General features: G+C 33.2%; 1 protein-coding gene and 1 pseudogene across 1 annotated transcript; one reads left to right on the plus strand and one right to left on the minus strand.

Moving 5' to 3' along the window:
- The first annotated feature begins 675 nt into the window (after positions 1-675).
- Positions 676-7317, plus strand: LOC147569311 (CDPK-related kinase 3-like). The gene is made up of 11 exons (XM_086655797.1): positions 676-1522; positions 2887-3017; positions 3431-3472; positions 3582-3690; positions 3826-3904; positions 5051-5347; positions 5535-5644; positions 5831-5938; positions 6086-6148; positions 6267-6434; positions 6618-7317. Exons 1-11 carry the CDS (start codon positions 977-979, stop codon positions 6753-6755), a joined length of 1791 nt encoding a protein of 596 aa, XP_086511923.1. The 5' UTR covers positions 676-976; the 3' UTR covers positions 6756-7317.
- A 6891-nt stretch (positions 7318-14208) lies between these two features.
- On the minus strand, positions 14209-15076 carry LOC147569312 (auxin-responsive protein SAUR32 pseudogene; annotated as a pseudogene).
- Between the last annotated feature and the right edge of the window lie 4224 nt (positions 15077-19300).

Consider the following 19300-nt stretch of genomic DNA (forward strand, 5'->3'; position numbering starts at 1 on the left):
CTCTATCCCCTCGCCATCTCTCTCACTTGGCAATGAAGGAAAGAGAGTTGCGAGCGATAGATAGTTGAAGAACATAGACTATGTAAAGACAAAAATAATTAGTGGAAACAAATAAATAAAAAAAAGAGATGATGGTGTTGGTTGGTGAGGGTGGTGAGGTGACTAGCAACAAAGGCGATAACGAAGAGGACAAAGAGAAATTAGAGACAAGAAAGAAGAGTAAAGAGTCATTTTCGTTTATTTCCGCACGTGTAACCACACATGTGGAAACCAACCAAAATCCAACAGATTTTTTTTTGAGAATTTGACTACGATATACTTTAGTCGTTACAAGGCATTGATACATCATGGATGTGATGAACACGATAACCACCTAATTTAAACCATGAATGAAAGATGCCTAAAACCCAAAAACATGAAAGATGCCTAAAACTCGATAAATTTATTTACTTTATTTATAGCCTAAATTACATGAGATAAATCTTGATAACAAACTGCTTCTATCGAGACTCGATCCCACGATCTCATGACTTAAGAGGGATGTCCAACCACTGCACCAAAAGCTGGTGGACAAAATCCAACAGATTCTGTAAGTTAAAGGAGTAACCTTAATTGGAAGTTAAACAAAAAGGGTATCCCTAATTAGATAATTCTGGTGAGGGGGGTATCCGTAATAAAATAAAAATATTAACTTTGTTTTGGACCTTTTGGTTGCTTCCATCAGTTCTCTTGTTCTTTCTCTCACTAAAAGACTTTCTCTCTCTAAAAAAACGCTATTTGAAAACTTCACTCTCTGACTCAGACTTCGATTTATTCTCTCTCTTTAACGTTTTCTTCTATACTTCCATTCTCGATCTTCATTTGTCAATCATTTTTCCACCCGGAATCTTTATCTTCATCATCGGTCTTTCGGAATTTTCTGTAGTAGATCTTCAAACTTTGATGTTCAAACTTTGATCATCGATCAAACTCACCGATGGGGCAGTGTTATGCGAAAAGCGTCTCAGTCATTGAAGAAGTCCCTGATACAGTTGAAGTAATCAACGGTAATGGAAATCGACCTCAAACTCCATCAACTTCGACGAATACTAACAGCATAGCGAGAAAAACACCAGGTCGATCTTCATCGACGAGTCCTTGGCCGAGTCCGTATCCGCAAGGAACGAGTCCACTTCCCGGTGGAGTAACTCCGTCGCCTGCCAGATCGGGAAGATCGACTCCTTTGAAAATATTCGGACGACCTTTTCCTCCGCCATCACCGGCGAAGCATATTAGGGCTGCTTTAAGGAGGAGGAGGAAGGGATCTTCGTCTACGCCTAAGGAAGGAGCGATTCCAGAAGAGGAAGGAGTAGCGGAGAGGCATTTAGATAAGAGTTTTGGTTATGGAAAGAATTTTACAGCAAAGTATGAATTGGGGAAGGAGGTTGGGAGAGGGCATTTTGGTCATACTTGTTTGGCTAAAGGAAAGAAAGGTGAACTTAAAGGTCACGAAGTTGCAGTTAAGATCATTTCTAAAGCTAAGGTAGTAATCTTGATTAATGTTCTTCAGTTTGTTTTTACTCTCTTTCTAATTTGTTCTATATAACTTTTCTTGAATCAATCTAATTTGTTGCATTGTTTTGTTTCTACTGAATAAGAGCAAATAGATTTTCTCGTTCTTTGATGCATTTTTTAATCGATTCAATCCGTCTCTCAGAGGAGTAGGAGTAGTTTGATGATTTTTGTTCTGATTAGTTGAGAATGAAATTCGTTGGCGTGAATCATACTGCATTTGATAATTTAATTTAGATACAGTATGAAATGCTTGATAACGCAAAATGCTTGATAAGTGCAGCTACAAATTGGCCTTGGAAAAGGACCAAATTTAGGTTACTAAGTAGTTTGACTCTTGTATTATGGGTTTACAGTTAGTTTGTTCTCTAGTTGAAGCTACGGATAATTCTGATATTAGGTTGGTTTAAAGGGTTGAACTTTAGAAGACCATAGAGGATCTCCAGTGAAGCTTCTAGAGTTAAGGTGATAATGTGGTTGTATTCGAGTATTAGACGAAATAGAAAGCTCGAGTGAGAAAATCTCGGAGTCGGATGAAGGATAGTAGTTAAATGAAAGAAAAGTGCCAGAAGGAGAGGTAGGAGAGCTTTACAACAAAATCAGTTAAACCACGAGTTTGATTCCTATACCATTTATTGGGTTGATCTTAAAGTCATAGGTAATATGGAGAAAATAAGTATTGTCAATTAAGAGAACTTGATTTAATTGATAATTTGTCAGCCTGTCCGTTCTCCACAGTTGATAGTTAATAAATGTCACGAGTCATCATGCCTATGATGCATTACTGTTAAAAAACCTTCTTTCTTTTCGTATAATGCATGTAGGTTTTGACAGTTCCCGTGGAGGATTGACGTGGACTCGACTTGAGTATATCAATTTCATGGAAACATACTTGTGTTTAGACTTTAAGAGCGGACTTTCAGATAGGAATGTATTGCAGGCTATTAAGGTGTACACTTATGATACATGTCATGATTGATAGAAAGAAAGCAAATGATGCATGGTATTTCATCAAAAGTTTAATAAGCATGTGTGGAGGAAATCTATCAAGGGGAAAGGGATAAACCTAGACTACTCCGGAGGTCGACTTTGGTTAAGACATTCGATAGTCAATACCAGGCCAAGTGAGATCTAGGTCTGAACTCTGAGTTCAAAATGATGGTCATATAGGCTATAGGGTTGCAATTATGTGCTGTGTCTGTTTTCCCATGCTTCAGTATCGATATTTTTCCTATATTATGAAATGTTTGGATGCTTTTCTTGATTTCATGTAATCTTTACAACTGGGTTGTTAATTTGAGCTAATACAGAAAACTAAATGACCTTTTTTGGCAGATGACAACAGCTATATCAATAGAAGATGTCCGTAGGGAGGTGAAAATCTTGAAAGCATTATCTGGACATAAAAATATGGTCAAATATCATGATGCATGTGAGGATGCAAATAACGTCTACCTAATCATGGAGTATGTTGTTTCTTAACTTCGTTATATTTTAGCACAGTTCTTACAGATACATACAAATCAGAGGAGTAAAAGGAGCATTAACGATCCATTTTACTAATCACACGAGGATGATTGTTTTATTTCCTCTTGTTTTGGCTTAAAATGAGTTTTTGTTCAATCAGCATCTGAAAATATCTTGAGAGGTTCAGAAGTTGATTACATCAAACATCAGTCTAGGTACTTGACATTCTGCTTTAGACCCGTATTTATCCTTAAAACTAGTGTGCGAGTATACATTGGGTCGGCTTTGAAGATTTAACTCATGAAAGTAGTATAAAATGTTAGGCCTTGCTGTTAAATAGACATTGTTTTGGTAATTTGCTGATCTTATCAAAATAAATTTCTGATTATATTTAAGTCTGCATTCTTATCAGATTGTGTGAAGGTGGAGAATTACTAGACAGAATTTTATCCAGGTAAGGCAATAAATGTCTTTGGGAGCTATTTATGGAGTTTTTTCTGTGTAGTGTCGAGTTCTTAGGAGGGGTTTATTGGAAGTTGCTAAATGATAATCACTTATTGCAGAGGTGGAAAGTACACCGAGCAAGATGCAAAGTCTGTCATCATTCAAATTTTAGGTGTAGTTGCGTTTTGTCATCTTCAAGGTGTTGTGCACCGAGATTTAAAACCAGAGGTTGGCGTCTAGTCTCATTATTGTGTTCAATGTTTTACTTGATTGATTGTTAATTTAATAAATTTTCTTTTCATGTTTACCTGTTGTTTCTACCCTGCAAAAGTATATTAAATCTTTAACCTCTTAACTGCACAGAATTTTCTTTTTGCAACAAAAGACAACGACGCTCAAATGAAGCTGATTGATTTCGGCCTGTCTGACTTCATCAGACCAGGTAATACTTAATATTTGTGTTGTTTTACTCTACCATTTATCCAACAATGTTTTTGGTATGTTTTGTGCTGGCAACTATGAAACATTAAACTACCGACGTTTTTCTGATTTTAATTATAGTCCTAATGTAATTTGTTAGGTGGTTCGTGGTTCTAGTTATCAATACCCTATCACTTTGGAAGGACGAAAGACCGAAAGACTTGTGGGTCTTTGCACCTATAGAATCTCTGCACAAAAATTTCGAAAACATTACTCCACATTTAGCGAACTCTTAAATTCTAAGAGGAAAAGTATAACTTACTCTCGATTTTCTCTCACAAAATAAAATGAGAACTTCTCTTAATCACCCCCTTCTAGTCTCATTTGGACAACATAAAAAATTATTGTTGTAGATCGCAAATGTCACTTTCATATATCAAACATTTATTATAAAAAGTTAGTGCAGAAATCTGATGTCTATAGTTTAGGTGTTAAAGCTTAAAGTTGCATTTACTGGATCTGAAGTTCACCAAATTATCCTTAATTTTGTGTACCTATCAATCAAGAGCTGCGCTTTGATGATTTGGTGCATCTCCCTATGGAAGAAGTGAACTTGCTCATATACTGGTTGTTCTTGTGGTATAAGTTAGAGCTCGAGGGTTGTAAGTCGAGTCACATCAAATAATGCCTCAGCTGGAAAGAGCATTTGAATGAAGACCTAATGTTCATCTGTTGGTGGGTGATGTGGCGCGAGGTGTTCCCTGTGGCTACTTCTAAAATAACCATAGATGTACTTTTATGGTGTTCCTGGTTATTTAGCTTTCCCTCTCATTGGTATTTTAGCCACCATAACTGAAGAATGTTGAATTTTGGCAATGGTTGCTCTAAGTGTTAACTATCCTTATTAAGATCTTGCAGATCTTGACATGACAGCAGAGTTGATACAATTCTCCTATGTCAATTAACCATAACACATTTGTAATTTCTAATAGTTCTAATTTTTGAAAGACTGTACTCTTACCACTCCAGAAATGCTTATTCTCGATTAAGCCTTAATGTAGAATTTTGAATTCCCATTTTTAATGTCTCTCGTTTTTATGTTTGAATTGAATTACTGTTAAATGCTGCAAATTCACACAAAAGATAATAAAGTTCTTGTTCTTTGTAGATGAAAGACTCAATGATATTGTTGGAAGTGCATACTATGTTGCACCTGAAGTCCTTCATAGGTCATATAGCGTCGAAGCAGACATTTGGAGTATTGGAGTCATAACATATATCTTGTTATGTGGAAGTCGACCTTTCTGGGCCCGAACAGAGTCAGGAATTTTTCGTGCTGTTCTTAGAGCCCATCCTAACTTTGACGATTTGCCATGGCCTGGAGTATCTCCAGAAGCCAAAGATTTCGTAAAAAGGTTTTTGAATAAGGATCACCGGAAAAGATTGACTGCAGCTCAAGCCCTATGTAAGTGGTCCAAATCGTCAGCTACCCAGTGTTTTTATTTTATCGCTTAATTAATCCGACCAATCATTATTTAATCAGTTTCTTCAATTTCAGTTCGTATAAAAGTTTTATGCTTTGCTAGTACAAAAAAGTTTGGTATTACTTAGTCATTGAAAGTTTGAACTAATTAGCAGTTCTCATTGTGCAGGTCATCCATGGTTACGAGACGATAACCGTTCTATTCCTTTAGATATATTGATTTTTAAGTTAGTCAAGTCATACCTTCGATCAACATCATTTAAGCATGCAGCTCTAAAGGTATCATCTCTACCTGATTGGTCAAATTTGTGTAGACAAATCCAAGGAAGCTATAAATTACTAAATGAAGAAACTTTAATTGTTTTTTCGGTACTAAAATGGTAGTATTTCACTGATCAAAGAACTGAACATTTGAAAGAAGAAGCTACTGCTTGCTATTCTCACAACTTGTTTTTATGATTTCAGGCTCTGTCAAAAGCTTTAACAGAAGATGAACTTGTCTATCTAAGAGCTCAGTATAAGCTATTGGAACCAAGTAGAGATGGCCAGATCTCTCTTGAGAATTTCAAAATGGTAACAGTTTTTTAGTTCTATTATCTTTGGAATATAGGTGGTTGTCAAGATCTGATTGACGATTTTTATTTCTTCCTTCTATATGGATAGCTTGTTCATTTACTTAAAACCTAAAACCTTGTCATAATTGATAAAACACAAACACAGGCTCTCAGTCGTAATGCAAGCGATGCCATGAAGGACTCGCGGGTTCTTGAGATTTTACATGCGGTGAGACGTCCCGAAGTTTCTATTTAGTGTCAAAGTTATTTACTCATTTGGCAGTTGACACATGAGCCAACTAACTTTGGAGGGAAAATAACCAAATTTTGTGGTCTTTGGTTTTTAGATGGAACCGCTTGCTTACAGAAAGATGGACTTCGAAGAGTTTTGCGCTGCTTCAATAAGTCCATATCAGCTTGAGGCTCTGGAAAACTGGGAGAATATTGCAACGGCTGCTTTTGAATATTTTGAACATAATGGCAATAAAGTCATAACAGTAGAGGAACTAGCACAGGTACCCGTCCATATCCATTTATTTAACATATTAGTTATACTTGGTGTTGAACAAAGGCCCTTGCCCTGTGGAGTATCCTGGCGCCACCACCGCCTAGACACGGCCCATGGCATAAAAACAGGTCTAGCACGGGCTTTACCTTTACTATAACCTATGCTGAGCTAGAAAAACAAACTCTTGCAGGAAATGAATCTCGGCCCCTCTTCTTACTCAGTCCTTAGTGAATGGATAAGAAAGTCAGACGGGAAGCTAAGTTTCTTAGGGTATACAAAATTTTTACATGGCGTGACAATTCGTAGCTCAAATGCAAGACATCAGTAATTCCATGACTTCCATCCAGATGTGTGGTAGTAATTCTTTGTTTAGATGAAGAAATGTGTGTATACAAGTCCAAGTTCATAGTCAAGCCAGTAATGGAGGTGCTTCAAGCAATCAATCTTCCATGTTTATACCATGCCTGTGGTGCTTTTTTTCTGGAATGGCACCGAGTTACCATTTTCGTTTATGTGTTCTTACTGTCAGTGCCTTTAAAGTTTTCTTTCTCTGGAGGACGGAAGAACCGTAGCTTACAGAAGTTCAGAAGACGATTTCAACTTGCTGGTTTGTGCTGCTGAAATGGTGGGTAGGTCAATTTTTTACCCTTGAGGAACTTTGATCCTCTTAGGTAAATAAGATTCTTTTTCATTTGATTATTACAATTTATGATCTAGAGAGTCTCTTCTAGAAACAATGTACTGTAATTCATAGCCTGGTCTCTCTAATGGAGAGATGTACATGCTGCTACCCAACTAAAGTGGGCTTTGCTGATCCTGAGTCTTCGAACGTGATTCAGGAGCTATATTTTGTAACCTTTTTGTGATATTTAGTTTACCTTATGTCTCTATTCTTTTTCTTGTTGAGGTGTTTTGTGAAAGCCTTCGTATCTCTTCTTTTAGCCTTGATTCCATTTTTTTGGTATAATACTTAATAATTTTAGAAAATTAGGTCGAAGGTCCAACTTTAAAATTTTAAGTTAAACATGTAAGTTCTCATAAAAAAAAAAGTTAAACATATAAGCAATATTTGGTTTGGTTAAAACTCTAACATTTGTGTTTTGTGTGATGAAAAGTACAAATATTTGTATTTTATGTAGTTAAAAATCAGAGTATTCTTCTTTGCAAACAGTTGCAACCCTTTGTAAAGAAATTTTTGATAAAAGATCCAAATTTTGGGCCCAAATAACAAATAAAACCCAGCCCGGAATAATAACCCATTTAAAACCCAAAATCCGTATATTATTCATATCAAACCCAAATACGGATCTCCAGGCACCATCCGTCCCAAAAACGCATCTCTACGACCTCTTATACTTTCATAATCCCTCTCTTACCCTCCTATATATATACTCAACCACTCACTACTCTCTCACTCTCTAAAATCAGAAACACATATCTCTTTCTCTCTCTAAAATATTTTCTAACTTTCTCTCTGAAATTCTTTGTTATTTCTCCAAACTTGATGATCGGACATTGCATTCCGCCGAAAAATTTCGTCAGATCTTCTTTTCCTTGAAGGTACGTCTTCATCTTCTCTCATCTACTCTTTTATCTTCAATCATCATCTTTTATCTTCTTTAATGGCAGTTGAAAGAAACTCTAAATCTGGATTTAGGGTGTTTTCATGGTGTTTTAGAGAAATAAATATATAAATTTTCAGATCTAGGTATTTGAAGCTTCATTGGTGAGATTGTTCTTAGTCTTTCTTTATCTTATAAGGTTCAATCTTCTTATGGAGTTTATTGGTTTTACTTCCACACCATATAATTTCAAAAACAATACTGTGAAAAAACTTTACATACAATTTTTTTTAAGAGACTAAAAAGTACAACTTCAGATCTATTTTTCGGGCTCTCTCTCTAGAATTACGGTTTTTTGCATATGTTGGTTTTTAACAGACAAATTGACTCGTGCATTAAGCATTTTAAAATATGTTGTTAATACGATGTTAATGCAACGAGTAAACTAAAAAATGCTTTAGTTTTTTTTATAGATGTTACCATCATAAATCAGATTTTGTTTTTTACAGTAATCAATTGTTCTAAACACTTTTACGTATGTTTTTAGCACTTGTAAATATTTGTCAATATTTTTTGTGGTGTTGTTAACATAATGCTTAATTTTGAATATTTTGTCTTTTACATTTTCCGACATTTGTAAACATTTTAGAAATGTCTTGTGCATTATGTCTTTCCCGTAGGCATATAATTCTGTGTTGATTCTTGTGCATTTTTCTTCGTTATACAAACGCAGTGTATTTTTGTGAACATTTTTTGTCATGTTTTAAACTAAAATCCTAATCTTTAGTTTTAAACACTTCATCCTTTTTATTTTTTACAGAAATCGTTTGGTGTTTTAAACATTTCATCTTTTTTTGTTTTTCCTCTTATATATCCTTCATCATTTGTTGAAGATTTTGAGATTTTTGATGGTGTTCATCCTTTTTGGTGAGAATGTATCTGTAACATTTTGGTTATTCCGTACAAGTTTTGATAATTTTTCCTACAACTTTTCGTTTTTTTTACAACACCCTACAGTTTATGTAAACATTCTTCGTAATGTAAACAACATTTTAAAAAATGTTTCACACATTTATATTCCAGATTTTCCATTTAACAATGTTTTAGTTTTTTGGTGTTATACATATACAATCATGTTTACGTAAACATTATTTGAATTGTTTTAAACAAAATCCTTTGTTTCCGTAACATTTTCTATCCTCCGTACATATTTTTAAAATTATTCCTAGAACTAATCGTTTTGTTCCGAATACTCTATTGTTGTGTAAACATTTTAATTAGTTGCTGAAACATTATATAAAATGCAAGAAGCATTATGTTCAAAATACCGACACTTCTTCAATAATGAGAACTTTCCCTTTTGTTAGAAGCATACTTATCAATTGTTAAATGTACATTTTTCCTCTTCGTATTCGGGATTCATTCTGAATGAGAATGTCTTTGACATTTTACACTAATTCTAAACATTTTTAGCAAGGGTGATGACATTCGTTTTAATGTCTCGAGCATTTTCCTATATTTTAACTGCATATAATCATTTTTCCATTCCACTTGCAGAATTTTCATCTATGGAACCGGATAAAACAACTGTTACTTCTCAAAATAATGATAAGAAGCTAGTTTGTGAATCATGTCGAGCCCAATTGTAGTTGTCATTCTTCCGTATGTCTCCAACATTAATTAGAATGTTTGCATATGTTACTTATTTGTCTTAGAAACTCTTGTCTATGAATTTTATATATTGATCCAAACATTTCAATTCATGTTGTTTAGTAAATGAATCCTTACATGGCTAACTCTTATTTTGTAAATTTCTTATTCATCCAAAAGAGTGTCAACAATGTAAAAACGCACCTTAAGAATGTCCATAACATTATTGATTGTTTCTTCATATTTTGTTTAGTTCCTGAGACAAATTTTTTATTGTCTCTGCATCTCATGTATTTTGAAGAACAAAATATGATTTTTTGTTATCTTAAAAATAAAATGTTATGAACATGTCTAACATTGTAGTTGACATTCTTTAGAATGTCCTGAACAAAACCGCCAATGTTTAAAACAGAACCCAAAGTGTTTTCAACATAACTTTAATTGTTTCAAAAAATCCCCAAAATGCTAAACGAAAAACAAAAGTTTTTTTTACCAAGTAAAACACTAAAAAATCATCAACATTCCTCTGAATGTTTGAAACAGAACCTAAAATGTTGTTTCCAAGAACTCCTCAAAATGCTAAACTAAGAACAAAAGTTTTTTTACTCAGTAAAACACCCAAAAGTCACCAACAAACCCATGAATGTCTGGGACAGAACCCGAAATAACTACAACGAAACTATAAATATTTGAAACAGAACCCAAAATATTTCCAAAGCCCCCCAAAATGCTAAACGAAGAACAAAGGTTTTTTTACCAAGTAAAACACTAAAAAATCATCAACATTCCCTTAAATGTCTGAAACAGAACCCAAAATGTCGTCAACAAAACCATAAATGTTTGAAACAAGTAAAACACCCAAAAATCACCAACAATACACTAAATGTTTGAAACAAAATCCCAAATGTCTTCAACATAACTGTAACTGATTTTTGTTCCCTCAAATCCCATAGAGTGTAAAACTATATACAAACCATGTTTGAAACATTCAAATTCTTTGGGATTTGGGATTTTTTTTTTTGTTTCATAGAGTGTAAAACTATATACAAACCATGTTTGGAACAAAATCCCAAATGTTTGAAACAAAATAAAAGATCCCAATCATTTGGAAAATACCAAATGTTTGAAACAAAATCCAAAATCCCAAATGTTTTACACTCTATAATAGACTCAACTCTCAAGGCCTTTATAATCAGTATTTGAAATATTCAAATACTTTTAATAAGTCAACAGTTGGTAGCCCAAGTGGTTCCAAGGTGTTGACATAAACTCCAGAAAGCCCTGGAGGTCCCAGGTTCGAATCACCAGAGAAGGTGGAATCTTTAGTTATTTGAATTGGGATTATTAGGGTGTAAATAATGTTGTTGGGCTATAGGCCCGGTCTTGTTAGTGTTTGAGTGGGCGGTTATCGAGCTTATCACATCTATGATGTATCAAGTGCCAAACGTAACGACATACGTAGATCGTAGTCGACTTTCAAAAAAAAAATACTTTTAATAAACACACATGACTTTAAGCTCCGTGAAATAAGGAGAAAAACAGTGAAAACTAATGATGTACAATTTTGATATTTTATTTTGGCAGGTGAGTTGATCCTCTTGTATATGGATCAATTTTTCAAGTGCCAAACGTAACGACATACGTAGATCGTAGTCGACTTCCAAAAAAAAAAAAAAACTTTTAATAAACGACTTTAAGTTCCGTGAAATGAGGAGAAAAACAGTGAAAACTAATGATGTACAATTTTGATATTTTATTTTGGCAGGTGAGTTGATCCTCTTGTATATGGATCAATTTTTCTTCTTTCAGCCGACAAAAACTAATCATAAAAAGAGTAAATTTATATTATTTTATGAATGAGGAGAATTTATTTATAACTAATGATGGTGTATAATGGGGGGAAAAGTCATGACCATTGAAAATATTAGTAAAGTAGGTGAATGGTTCGTGTGAATAAGAAGAATGTGTAGAAATAAGCCATTTGATAAAATTTAACTGATAAACAACTTAACTACTTGAGTTGAAAGATAAATCCACAAAATTCAACAAATTTTTAGAGTTTTCATATGGAAAGAGGACACTTTATAAAAATGCAGGATTTCTCTTTTTTATTATAAGCTTTGTTATACCATCCCTTAGATCTCCAAAAGGACAAGCAAAAATTCCATGAATGGTTGTGATCGTAATCATATGGTATCCGTTATAAAAAAAAAAAAAAAATTGTTATCAATGTCGGGCCAGTTTGTCGATCTTCATTAGAAATTCTTTGGGATCGACCCCAAAACCAAAACTTTAAAAGAACCGAGTTCTTGTAAAGTGTGTTTTTGTGCCTCTAGTACCTCTTAATTGTTATGGAGTCATGGTAGTAGACAGGTCTTTGGTCTGTGTCTCATTAGAAGGGTCAAGGGTTATGGTTGACTTCTAAAATAAGTTTATAAGACTTTCGGTTTTCTTAAAAAAAATACTACTTTAAAATCTTCTCCAAGAGACTAGAAAAGAAGAGGTCTTTAGATTTGGTTAGCTGACATGAGCTCGACTGAGAGGTTACTTGGGGCATGTATAAGCCCTTGGAATATAAAAAATTCAAAAGAAAGGAAAAGAATAATAATTTTCCATTAAAATACACCAAATTAGAATGTGAATATTCGTATCTTGACATTTTATAAACCCTTATGGTTATTACGTGCACGAAGCATTCCATTTGTATGGAACCATTATTTTAATTCAGAGACGTAGTTCTATTCATCTAATTTCGCTTGTTTGGATTTTGTACACATGTAATAGAATTATGGATTTTGAAACTTTTGAAACTTTTGAAACTTGATCTGATAAATATAATTAGACTAACGCTGTAATACAATATGTGGGTTACTTTCTAATTTTTACTCATCTTACTTTGACAGCCAATTATTAGAGATATTATCAAAAGAATAGATAAGATCAAAGGGTACTTCATTCTCAAAAAGAAAACACAAAGGAGGCTTAAATTGTTGAATATTATTTGAATTTCTCTGTCCCAAAAGAGTATAATTTTAGTAGGCTTAGTTATGGTGATGTATCACAATCTTCAACCAACTTATTGCATTTTGCAACATTAAGACGTATGAAATGGGGAACAATAATATTGACATTTAGATAAGTGACTCAAATATCATATCTTTATTATATTTGTCTTTTTTAATTAAATAGTAAACCTACCTACAATTTTAATTAAGATATATTTGATACCTCCTCTTTACCGGCTCCTTCTCCTCACGGAATAAGCCAAACAACCTACCTAATCATTTTAAGGCAAAGAAAACTACAATAATATTTAATTATTAAATATTAATGCGTTTTGGATATGCCTAATGGACAAGCTTACTCTTTTTCTTTCTTCAAATTGAGCCCATGGGTGAGTGTTTCTCCATTCTAAATCCAAAAAAATTTCTTTCAACAAAAAAAAAAAAAAAATCCAAAAAAATCCAAAAAAATTTAATACCAAAATTACAATAGTTATATAGTATTTTAATTTAGTATTATTTTATAAACTAAATTATGTTTTAAACAATCAAAACAAAAATATAAAGCTTGAAAAATGAAAACCATCTTTTGATTTGGGAAAAATGGGGAATTTAGATTTTGTTTTCTAAATCATAAGATTCAATGCTTGATATACCCAACTTACACTTCTCTTTTCATTAAGTGGTTGTAAATTATTGATTATAAAATATGTTTGACTTTCACTCAAGGGGAGATCATAAGGTGGACCCACTTCCTCTTAGAACAAGAGATTTGCCCCTAACGTTCTTCCAACCGTTAAAATTCCACTTACTCAATATTCCCTATACTTTCTTGTTTTGGATACCTCCCTGGCTCCCTCCACCATGAAGTAGGTTAAAAGGTTTTTTTTTTTTTTTTTTTTAATTGTTCAGCGTGTGCCTCGAGTCGTTGACTTTTAGGTGGAAGATTATACCTCTTACCACTCCAACCAATGATTGTTAGCGCGTGTTAAAAGTTGAGAGAACTTTCAAGCTTTCTAGATGTAGGGTTATTTCTCATATACGGAGAGCTACCTTTTGATGTATTTCAAGTGTAAAAACCCTCAAAAAGAATTTCACTCTCCAAGTAAAATCACCGGAAAACCCTTTCTCGTTCTATTTCATCTCATCATTTCATAATTTTTTTTGGGAGAATCTTAATTAGTTTCCAGTTTTTGTAGGCTAAATGAAATGATTTTGCAAATCTATCTTGAGCAAAAATTTGTAGCTTATACACATGCTAAGACGATCAAAAATGATTTAGCTCATACTCAGCTCCCCCCATATCCATCTCCCCCAATTGGCAAGTCCTTGACCTCAAAAACAAATATACTAATTTATTCATTTATTTTTGTATTGGAGAAAAAAAAAAATACAAATTCATTGAACAAATAATAAAAAAAACTTTGCTTAATATTTACAAGTATAACCTTTAAGCTCAATCTTAATTTCTCTGATTTGTTTATGAGTTGACATAAATCTCTCATGAAATACCCTTTCTTCACTCTTAAGCTATTCAATAAGAAAAAAAAACATACTCCACAAAAACTTCAAACAAATCATCATAAAATGGACCCTTCCAAAAAAATTTCCAAATTTACACAAACTATTTATACTAATAATTAAAATTGACACACAACCCAATTAGGGTTTTGTATTTTTCCTTTTTTACATAATTAATCCCCAAAACAACCAACATGATGAAGAAGAAAATTATGATGATGATGGTGATGATGATGATCATAATGATGGTGGTGGTTGGGATGGTGATGGTGAAATGATTTTTCTCTATCAATCATACTCTGAACTTGTTTAAATTCCTTAACATAACAAGGGATTGTAATGGTTCCTTTCTGATCAAACCCAAATTCTTCTTCAGCTTCTTTCAATAATTGCATGAAAAGTGGATGATTAAAATATAAAACAGGTACTATAAATCTTTGTTGTTCTTCACCTTCACCACCCACCATGATAGCTAAACACCCTTTTGGTATATCTCTAATTCCTCCTCCTGATTCTTTCTTGCTTCCATGATGATGATGAAGATTTGGTAAATGAAGATGAAAGTTCAATAGATGTTTATCTCCACTACCCATCTCTTAGAAACCCCAAGAAAACACTTTCTCTCTCTCTATCTATCTAACCCCTTCAAAGAAACAAACAGAGATTTAGAGAGGCCAAGATTGATTAGGAGAGAGTTGAAGCTTTGTTAGAACCCTTGAAGATCATTGTTTAAAAGATAGAGAAAGCCCTCAAAAGATTGAGTTGTGAGAGGAGAGAGAAAGAGGTATGTTGGTGGTATATATATATACACATATTATAAGGTTTTGTTTGGAAGAAAAGGGTGTTCCTTGTTTTATACATAAAGGGTTTGTGGGGGAAGGAAGAAGGGGTTCAAATCAATAAAGAATGAGAGATGAGGAGGAATTGCCGTCCAAGAAGGGGTTTTCTCTTTGTTTTGATTTTAAGAGTTGTGGATACCCCACAAGGCCACACTATAACCCTAAGATAATGACCACAACTTGTTTGCTTTGTGACATAATAAGGACCTGTTTGGTTTACAAATTGCAAGTAATTAGGATACCTCAACAACAAAGATAGGGGACCTTAGTAATCAAGGCCAAAGTCAAATGGAATGGCCTAATTTAGGTCAACATCTCACTTTAAGACCGTCGAAAATATTGACTGTTTTCGACTGATTTTCATTCTGCCTCTACATTACACATGTTTTCAGCCAGACAATCACTTTTATTGTATCTAAGACGCACCCGAATCTTGTCGTGAATGTTTTTGGCTCATACGTACACACAATTGATAAAAAAAAAAAATCAAAACTTTTAGTTGTAATTGTCTGCATTTTTTTTTAATTATTTGTTGTCAAAATTAATAACAATTTCAACATAAACTAACAATCTATTATATAAAACAGAAGGGAAAACAATGACTGGGACAAACATCCTTATTTAATAAGAGATATTGTCTAGAAGCCCTTCTCAAAATTTAAGATATAGTCCTTCGTAGAAATAAAGTTACCTATTTAAAAAACAATAATCCTTTCCTTCTTAGAAATAAAATAACTAATTTAAGAAAAAAAGAATCTATCTATTATATAAAACAGAAGGGAAAACAATGACTGGGACAAACATCCTTATTTAATAAGAGATATTGTCTAGAAGCCCTTCTCAAAATTTAAGATATAGTCCTTCGTAGAAATAAAGTTACCTATTTAAAAAACAATAATCCTTTCCTTCTTAGAAATAAAATAACTAATTTAAGAAAAAAAGAAACAAAATAAATTTGAAGGGTTAAAAGAAGAAATTAAAATCTCTCTCTCTCTCAATAAAATAATAACTAATTTAAGAGAAAAGAAACAAAAAAATAATATAAAAAAAATAATAACTAATAAAAATCTCTCTCTCTCAATAAAATATAACAATAAATTTCATGACATTTGATTGATATAAGTGTCCGTGCCCTAGGGCACGGGATATACCCTAGTTTATGATATAACAATATTGACATCTTAAAAGAAGTATATTTTACGAAATAATTCTTCGACTTTTAAATGTTAGATATCGGAGAACAACAAATAAGGGTTCTTTCATAGGCATAAAAAAGACACTATTGTTTTTAAATGTTAAATTTCCTAATTATTTTTACTATTGTTTATACACTTATTTTTTACACAAGAATTTTATATATTTTGTAAGAAGACATAAAATAAATAAGTCAATGATCTTCACCCTTCATAAAAGTGAGAGAAATTATTTACAAGACAAACAGACCCTTGTATGTATAGTGTGTTTATGCAGGCAAGGTGGGCGAGAGACGTGGAGAGGGAGATGTAAAATATGAAGACACGTGGCAAATGAGGACAGTAAATGTGGTCAATCTTCTTAAAACCGACAATGGAAGAATCCCACTGTAACAATATCAGCCAATAACAGTTCCTGAACATGCCGACGTAGGCATCAAATCTCCTATATTTCTCTCTCTAGAATCTACTCCCACACAAAATAATAAAAAGATTGTTAAATAATATCTTGTCTTTGACAAAACTAACCCATCATAATAAACGGTAAGTGTACAAAGGTCCTCGACTCCACGAGTCACACCTTAAAAGAACGGTCTAGTTTAAGGTAAAGTAAAAGACTTTACCAAGAGCTTTGTTAATAAGGGATTACTATGTGGCAATAGTTATTTTTTTAACATGGGCAACCATTGTCACTGCATATTATTGGTACATCATCAAATTGTGATAGTACCAAATTTAAATCTTTAAAAGTCAACCAAGGGATCTACAATCTGACTAACTTATTTTATTTAAGTTCAAATTCAATGAGTTATAAGCTTATACTTTCACCATGAAGTGGTCGCCAATAATTGTGTGGTAAGCAGAAAAATATTGTACATTCGTTCTTGAACGTCATAAATTTTTACTGAACCAATATCCCTTTTATTTACGTAATAAAATATTTCCTGAAATAAAAATGTAGATACTATTTAGTCATATAAAGTGCTTAAAATAGTCCCAATAAGATAGATTAATTATTGACATCGTCATGGCGTCATGCACTTATCATGTACTTTGCTTTGTTTAAACATTCAGGTCTGTATTTCCTTGGGCAAGAATATCACTGTTATTGTATAAGACAAGAATTTCATTTTCTTTCAACTCATCGTGATGTACATTAAGATAACGAAAGATGATGTGTCGAATGAAAATATCAAGACTAATTTCATTTTCGCAGTTCATTATAATCTATGCATAAGTAGTTAGAGGTTAATAAGAAGATAACTATAAATGCGACTAGGCATCTAACTATCAATCATTCAATTAATAGCCCACGATCCAACCGATTGCAAGTGCAAGAAAGAAGAGTTCGTGATTATTTTTATAAATTCAGACAGACTCGCACGATCTCCATCTCTCTACTTGGTTTATAATTTCTACTTATGTTTTAGTACAACAAAATTTTATGATCTTTAGAGTCATTTCATTCACGATCTTGACGATCATTACATTTTATGGCCTTTAGGGTCTTTTCATTTTATGGCCTCTAGGGTCTTTTCATTTAGTTTTTGTCTTGTCACTCTTTTCCCTTCACGAGATACTTTACGCTTCGAAGTTTTGTTTTGTACTTTACTTATGTAACTCTCATGTCGTACTCAGAAGAGTTAAAAATCTCAACCACGTAATGTTCTGGATTGATTTCCAACTTATGAAAGAAATTGTGGTTTAACGCAAAAAAAAAAGAAATTAGAAAAACATTGCGCATTAAAATCCAAAACCTCAAAACTAAGGTAGTTTTGGTTATATGATTATTCTCCAACAACATGAATCGTGTATGCTTCTATTTATTTCTTTTGTGAATCAAATCCTATAATGTGAGATGGACCTAATTTAATCTCTAACTTTACTGAAGATATTAAAGCACATAATAGATATTAGATATACGATTGCTATTATTAATGAATTTAATGCAAAATCTTGAATATTAGATCCCTTCTAATTAATATGTTATTAGTTGCTAGAGGCAGAGCCCAGAATCACCAACTAATGGTCCAACACTCCAACCATTTTTTATTTTTGAAAAATATACTATATACATACTCATAAAACAAGATATATGATTGAACTATTAAATCAAAATTGCAATGAGAAAACAACAGTTTCTACTAAACTTTGAAGTGTATTTATCATTTAGTAATACTTCAATCTCATCACAATATCACCTAACACCTCTCCTCACTTCATTCAATATCTTTTCGAATATCTTTTTTAAACTATGGGTATCTCTATTCTCAATAGGTCAATTATTGATGAACTCTTCACTTTCTAATCATAATCTTTTTAAGTTATTAGTATTCGTGACCCCTCTTAAAAAGTAATAGGAATTAAGGAGCACACATATACTTTCAAAAAAAAAAAAAAAGGTACACACATATATCAACATAAAGGATAAACACGTTTGGATAAACTTTGATTTTTATGTTTTCTTCTCTGGTTTTATTTAATTATTGTGGAACTATTTTTATTCTTCTTCTTTTATATTTCCTTTTTTCTTGTTTTTGATCCCCTTTTCTTCTTCTTTCATTTTCACTCTGAGGATGGAGTGCCCATAAAAATATCTTGCTAAGTAGATCAAGTCTGAAGTCTATTGAGTAAGGACTTTATGAAAATAGAGGTGCCTTACATTAATTTGAACTTCCATAATCTATTAGTTAACTTGAATTAGGCCCATCAAGTAATCCAAATAACTAGGGGTGGGCCCAGGGCCTCGCTTCGGTACCCATAGATACTTCATACCCCTGGTCGGGCGTTGTGGACTCCAAGACTTGATGAATATGAGGATTCTCAGATGGACTTGCCCAGTTGGCCTCCGAAAATTTTCAAAGTTTTTGCTCATTGCCCGCCGTGGAGGCCTCTAACCAACGGGCTAAAGTAAGGTGGTGTTACAAGTATGTCCAAAATTTTGCACCCAACCCCAGCCCATTGAGGACGGCAGGTGAGGCGGCCGAGCCCACCATGTCTTCGGTGTACTAATTTTATTGTTGTTGTGGGCTCAATTCCCCCGGTTTTGGGCTTATCAGTCTGGATTCCTTTAGTTGATGTTAATGGGAAGACTTGAGAGTGGATT

This window comes from Eschscholzia californica, unplaced genomic scaffold, assembly GCF_041429995.1.
Source record: "Eschscholzia californica isolate CP2 unplaced genomic scaffold, dmEscCali1.0.p SCAF_1, whole genome shotgun sequence".
Lineage (NCBI taxonomy): Eukaryota > Viridiplantae > Streptophyta > Magnoliopsida > Ranunculales > Papaveraceae > Eschscholzia > Eschscholzia californica.

Excerpts from the sequence above, each read along its gene's own strand:
- LOC147569311 (XM_086655797.1), top strand. The coding sequence starts at position 977 with ATGGGGCAGTGTTATGCGAAAAGCGTCTCAGTCATTGAAGAAGTCCCT. Across the intron at positions 3,018-3,430 it reads AACGTCTACCTAATCATGGA|ATTGTGTGAAGGTGGAGAAT; the intron begins GTATGTTGTTTC and ends CATTCTTATCAG. Across the intron at positions 6,149-6,266 it reads TTCTTGAGATTTTACATGCG|ATGGAACCGCTTGCTTACAG; the intron begins GTGAGACGTCCC and ends TTTGGTTTTTAG.